The sequence below is a fragment of the Gnatocerus cornutus genome, chromosome 6 (assembly GCF_029298725.1).
Source record: "Gnatocerus cornutus isolate USDA-ARS CGAHR chromosome 6, icGnaCorn1.1, whole genome shotgun sequence".
Taxonomy (NCBI): domain Eukaryota; kingdom Metazoa; phylum Arthropoda; class Insecta; order Coleoptera; family Tenebrionidae; genus Gnatocerus; species Gnatocerus cornutus.
Genome location: NC_142238.1, coordinates 13,702,846 through 13,709,361, shown reverse-complemented (window position 1 = coordinate 13,709,361; position 6,516 = coordinate 13,702,846). Strand labels below are relative to the sequence as shown.

Genomic DNA, 6,516 nt, shown 5'->3' with positions numbered 1-6,516 from the left:
GGTCGGACGATTTAACAGCGGATTTATTGGACGTTGAGAAAATTCGGTTGCAATTCTGTTGCACAGTTTGGAACATTTCGAAAGATTTTATGGAATGTATCAAATAGGAGCTATAATACCGCAAACGTCATAAATAAAAATAAAACCAATTTCGCTCAGTCTTCTTTGGACATCCTAAATCGCTTAGGTGCGGAAAGATGGGGAGGAAAAATTGAAAACGCATTTTTAACATCTCTTCTTAACATCACTTATTTGTAATTATACGAGATATGCCTGGAAAACAAGTAAATAAATCAAAGATTCAATAATTGAAAAAAAAAAAACCATTAAATTTAAATTGAACAAATATGTATCGTTGAAACATTTTCATTTCGAGTGCTGAAGCATGAATATATACATGTTTTTAATGAGAAAATGATTCACAAAAGAAATTAAGGAAAACAATTGAACTTATTTGTTTTTAGAATTGATTGTTCTGTTCGAAATTGTGGAGCTCCACTGTTGAAATAATCATTAAAAAATTGGTCAGTGTTTAGCTTCAGGGGATAAAAAAAAACGGAAATCACGAAAAGAAACTTGGGAATATTGTATGTCAACTTTTCCTATATAAAAAATTCAATATTTTCTAGGAAATCCACTGACTCATGTGTATAAAAGGAATTCGGATTTTGCGAAATAGTAATTAACTGTAAAATTACAAAATTTTAAGTAAAACAATTTCTACTAGTTCCTATAAAATTCGGCTTTGTAGGTTTGGTAGCGTTCCTATTAATTCACACCGAGAAAAAAAAATTTAATAATTTGTATTGACGTCTATTATTTTAGAACGAATTTTCAAATTTTAATTAAATTCTAGCTTCGACAGCTTTGACGACGAAATAATGAAATTTTAAATAAAACGTAGAAAAGTTTAAATACACAAAAATTCAATAGTTCGAATTTTGAACAAGAACTTAATGTGTTGGATAATTTCCACATGTAGTTTATAATACATAGTTTTCATAAATAAACTTTTACAACGGGCGCGACGGGAACAAGCAATAAATCGAACGAGTTTTGATTGAAATATTAATCGTTTATTATTGATATAATATAGATAATTTATATTTTATGTCGCCGGTTCCACTAAATTGCAAAGAGAAAAAAGGAAAAAGTCGACCATAAACACTTTTTTTCATTAATTTTATTATACAAATAAAAACAACTTTTTCATTTATCACATCAATTTATAAAATTCGTATTCTAACTTGAAAATGTTTCCTCAAATTAGTTTCCATCTCGAAACTCACAGCCCGGTCCAATAAAGTCTCATTCCAACCCAGACACTTGGAAATTTTGCTTACACTTTTCATACTTTCCGCTGATAGTGTAACGTCATATTTATATTTTCCTGCGTTATCATTGCTGCCAAAATAAACAACCACAAACTCAATTCTGTCGTCGTAATTGTAATAATTGCAACGAAACAACTTCTTGTAGCAGGAGAAAAACCAGCATATATCTTTTTTCGTTAAATTGACTACAAGTTCATTGGATAGGATCACGTTGTGTTTTTCCGCAACGTGGTCGCTTATTTTATCCGCAGAGCCAACAAAACTACACAGAGGGCAATTAAAATCGTTGAATTCGCAGTCAATTTCGTGTTTGTAGATATCGAGAGATGGTAACAAGTCGATGCAGCCTTTGGTGTAGTTTTTACAGTAGCGTTGGGATTCGGAGTTCGATATCGTGCCACATATTACGCACGAGGAAGATTTGCACTGTTTACACAGGCTGTGTCCGAAAACGCAGCTATAGATCTCTGTTCTAACGATGTTATTCCTGCAATTGGTACAGATTATGACACGCGGCACATATTCAATGGTGTCATGAATAATTTCTTCGTTTTCTTTGGTCACAAGAACGTGGCTATAACTGACTTTCGGCATGACGTCTAAAGACACGAGCAGCTCCAAGTTTAGCTTAATATTGTCAGTATAGTTACTCAGGTAGAGTTTGTTGTCGTCTTTCCCGGAAACTTCGATGTTCAGTTTGAGTTTCTCGTCCCCGTTGAAGTTATCACATGCCACTTTTAGTTCGACTTCTTTGGACTGGTAGGTGTAGTCACTGTTTGTACTTCTCGCTGATAAAGTTGATAAGCTGCTGTTCCTATGATGACACGTCACCTGATGCTCCGTGCCATTGTTAAATGGAAAAGTGTAAGTACAACCTTGAATGGTGTACTTACAGGGGAAGATTAAAAGTTCGGCAACTGCTTCGTACCCAATTTGACGTACACATTGACTTTTAACATCATCTGGTAGAATCTTAAAGCAGCGTCCACAGAGTTGTTCGTCTTCTTGATTGATAACGATGGGGCCACAGCTTAAGTAGCCGTCGCACTTTGCACATTGTAGTTTTTCTAGAACGTGAGTTGGCACTTCTAACATTTTCGGCGATTGTGAGTGATTTAAGGCCTCATTATCACATGCTCCTTATCTGTGTGGTTTGCGATAACTGACGAACTTATTTTTTTATTTGCTCGCTCTACAAACGAACCTTAAAAATTATTGGAAATTGTCGATAAGTAAAGAAAACTCGACAGTTTACGTAACTGTATTTAACAAATCTCCTGCTTGAAAAAATCAATCAATTTACGAACTGATCCGCTATCAATATTCATGGGCGTTTTTAAGACGCTAATGCAACTTCCGTTTTATCCCCTTTCTGTGTGTTTTATGAAGATACACACGATTTGAAATAAATATGTCAACAAGCTTTTATACTCGAGACAAAGTTGTGTTTCAGCGTTTTGAGTATTAATCCAGTAACCGTAGCAAATTGCAGGGATTTTCTCTACGTGCGCATCTCCGTAACAGAAATTTTGCTTTGTTGCTTGCTCAAGGACCGCTTCGAGGGCTGCAATCCGCTAACGAGGCTCCCATAAGATCAACTCTTCACTAAGCCCGCCTTTAATGATGTCTTTTCATTTCATTGTGACGGCTTCCGGAGAGTTTTTCCAGACGGAAATGCGACGTTGGCGATATTTCATCCAAAATTAAGCAATTAGGTCAGAGTGCAGCGCGCGAAACTAAACCAACACGGCGAACAAAAACTGCACAATCAGTTGGTTCATTTTATATTAAACAACGAATAAATACAACGAGTTAACTATCAAAGCTGATGATGGTCAGAACAGCGTGCTTTTCTTTGGCTTTGTTCTTCTTCAGTTCACTTAGGGGTTTCCTCATCTCCCAGACGTTCTCTTTTCGTTTCAAAAAAATCGCTTCTTTGTATTTGCTCCCTCTGAAACTGATTTCACAAGAAAACTGTCTTTCGCTGGGCCCACAAAACGTCGCTCTCCAAATCACAAAATCGTCCTTTGTTTCGTTTGTACAATAAAAGACTCCTATACTTTGGTTAGCAATGTACAAATCTGCACCCTTCGGAAATTCCGACCGGGGAGAAGCCGACACTTTCACACTCGCGTGAACTACCTTCAAGTGGTTGGTAAAATGGTCAAATTTACCTAGGTAAGGACACCCATCGCTCATGCACTTATACTTGCAGAAGTTGCATTTAGCTTCGTGGGCTCTGAGTTCGTTGTAATATAATTTTTCGTTACAACCATCAGAAGCGTAGCGGCATTGATGCGAGTGAGTTCTGCTGGTATTCTCTAGTTCAATATTTCGGTTGATGGTAACAGGTGAGTTGCAAATTTTGCAGGGTTTTGTTCGACACGAGTAGCAGACATTATGGCCGTCAATACAGAGGTAGATGGGAGGGAGCATCGTAAGATCGCAAGAAGGACACGACAGGTTTACTTCTTCAGGAATATCACAAAGAGAAGAGTCCTCCAATTCGGTTTTGAAGGTTTCGTACGATTTATCGAAAGGTTCTTCCAGCATGGAGAAGTTAAGTACGCTGATTCTATCCATGTAGTCGTCTTTTTGTTTCAGTTCGTTTTCGATTTTCTGGCGCTTGAGTTTTTCTATTTTTTCTTCAAGGAATAGTAAGTCTTTATTGACTTTTTCTTCGAAGCTGTTGATAGAGGCGTTGGAAATTTTTCTTCCAATGTGGACCTCTTCTTCGATGGCTACGAGGAAATTACAAGTTAAAGTCTCGACTTTCCCGCGGAGTCTTTCTATGGTTTCTAAGTGGATTTCCCATCCATCGACTCGTGGTACCACGCACGAATACCTCGATGGGTCAAATCTGTACGTGATGTCACCAACGGAGACGGTGATTTCGTACTGGAATTTCGCCGCAGCTTCCATTGATCCGAGGTAGCGGAGTCTTGTCACAACTTTCCCCGTTTGCATGAATGCTTGCATCAAATATAAGCCTTCCTCCAGAGAAAGTAGCTTGTTTTCGGGTAGTTTCTCCAAATCAATTTCGACACAAGTGGTGTGATATAACAGTTCATTATGTTCACTTTCAAAATGTTGTTTTATATCACCAGCAGGACCCTCCCAGGAGCACAATACTCGTTTATCAGCGGGACATAAATAAATCACAGCCATCGGGAAAACTAAGTAGGATTTTTAGGGAGAACTACTCACAGAATATGGCACGATACTCTAGTTTGCGCGACTGTTATCGCACAGGTAATGTTAATTTTGAGATAAAATTTATCAGCCAAAGTAAAACAACTGAGTTATGGCTCATAAAAAGGTACAAAACAATTTCATTTTCAAACGTCGATCCGTGTAAACTGCTGCATTTTTCTTTTGTTAACCGGAAATCTTGTTACTTTACTCATTTTTCTTCTTAGCTCGGTTAATGTCAACAATGTGTTTAAATCAGGTGTAAGTCTGCAACCCATTATACGTCGCTTATTATTTATTTTATGGTTGAAAGAGCTCGTTCTTTTATTACAGAGTTACGAGCTCACTGTTACCTGTTCATACAAAGTCAGCAGTTTCTCAAAATGAGATGTTTATTGTCATTTTATACGACCTGATAAATCTCAAATTGAAAAAATCGTGTCGATCAATCGAGCACCAATTTCACACCAAAGACTAATGCGGCAGAAAATGTAAGTTTTAGGCTCATAAACTGTCACTTTATGTCCACAAATCCGATCAAACTAAATCGAATTGGTTCAAACCGCCCACAATCAAACACGCGAGTAATTACAAACAAACGTCAGTTTTTATGACGTATTTGCGTGGATTTACTTATGAAGCTCGCCGGATATGAATACAAATTTGCTCGACGCAATTTGCATTGCTATAGACGATGTATTGGAATTTCAGAGGACTAATATGTATGCCGACTGGGAAGCAGTCGTGTCGCCAAACGAAAAAGAACACCTTCAATAAATTAATCACTAATCATTAAATTCATGGGTTTCATCTGTGGAACTCGTTGTTTTATCCAGTTTTAAACTAATTAAGTTTTTATTGAGTATGAAATAAAATCTAAATTGCGATGGGGAAAAGCGGCGCGGAAAACTAGTGTTGATTGTTTTAGACTGAAACTAGTTTAGTAATTATGGGAACATGAGGAACGCTCTGCAGCTGTACACGTGTAGATAACAAATTTGGCCCTTCTCGACGCCCCATTGTTATGACTGAATTCGGGATAATTTATCTTTGTGTGTTCTGAAATTACAGAATATCGTTTGGGTAGAGAGATTCGAAAGGAGTTTAAAATTGCAGAATTAATTCAAACTGTAAACGTCGATTTCAAACTACATAGTTGTGTATTTAACTCAATAAAGATGGAACAGACCGCTGCCGCCATTCAATGACCACAAGGAAGTGTTTGCATTGTGTTTAAGCAGTTTGTTTTTCGAAGCGAATTTATATTGATCGTATCGGAATCTCAAGTTTTGGAATTTTTGAGTAATTGCTTCGTGTTCTCGTTTAGGCTTCTGAGGTCTTAAAATAAATTTGAGCTTTTATCTTCTAGCCTTTCAGCTTTTACGTTCAAAATTTGTATGAAATTAAGCCATAAGGTACTAAATAGGCTTTAAATATTCACAATATAAAGCAAAACATGTGAGCAGAAATTTTTTTCACATCGCTTGTACCGACCCTTCGTAATTTTAATTCCCAAGCCCCTATGGTAAATTTCAATTTGCAGATAAAAAAGATTATAAATTTTTATGGCCCATTTTTTGTGCATGAGGTTGAAATTTAATCATTGCGTCTAAACCATGCGAGATAAGGTGCAATAAAATTTAAATTTGTGTAGAAATTTTATGTATCTTAGAGCCACATCCTATTTCCATGCTGATATGGGACTTATGGGAGGGTTCAGTTTAATAATAAGCTAATAAATCCTCAGCTCGACACTGCATCCCAACAATACGGACAAACTCAATTTTCGTAGGTGTAATTTAAAGATTAGGGTTTAAATTAAGGTCTGGGGTTGTGCTTTAATTGAATTTTTCCTTACTCATGAAGCGTACGTGTCCACTATAAAAAATCAAGCAAGAAAAGTCCTTTTCTTTCCGATAAATCCCATCGGAAACGGCGAAAAGTTTTGCGGTATAAACCCGGTTCTCAAAAAGTTGAAAATTAAATAAAA

At 36.7% G+C, this 6,516-nt stretch overlaps 2 protein-coding genes across 2 annotated transcripts; both read right to left on the bottom strand.

Annotated features, from left to right (window-relative positions):
- Positions 1–1,118: 1,118 nt before the first annotated feature.
- Positions 1,119–2,605, bottom strand: LOC148173159 (uncharacterized). The gene has a single exon (XM_088039649.1). It carries the CDS (start codon positions 2,427–2,429, stop codon positions 1,227–1,229), a length of 1,203 nt encoding a protein of 400 aa, XP_087895775.1. The 5' UTR covers positions 2,430–2,605; the 3' UTR covers positions 1,119–1,226.
- Positions 2,606–3,102: 497 nt separating this feature from the next.
- Positions 3,103–5,094, bottom strand: LOC148173158 (uncharacterized). The gene has a single exon (XM_088039647.1). The coding sequence runs from the start codon at positions 4,500–4,502 to the stop codon at positions 3,147–3,149; it is 1,356 nt and encodes a 451-aa protein (XP_087895773.1). The 5' UTR covers positions 4,503–5,094; the 3' UTR covers positions 3,103–3,146.
- Positions 5,095–6,516: the final 1,422 nt, after the last annotated feature.

Bases quoted from the DNA above. Each gene is read 5' to 3' on its own strand.
- LOC148173159 (XM_088039649.1), bottom strand. From the start codon at position 2,429: ATGTTAGAAGTGCCAACTCACGTTCTAGAAAAACTACAATGTGCAAAG.
- LOC148173158 (XM_088039647.1), bottom strand. From the start codon at position 4,502: ATGGCTGTGATTTATTTATGTCCCGCTGATAAACGAGTATTGTGCTCC.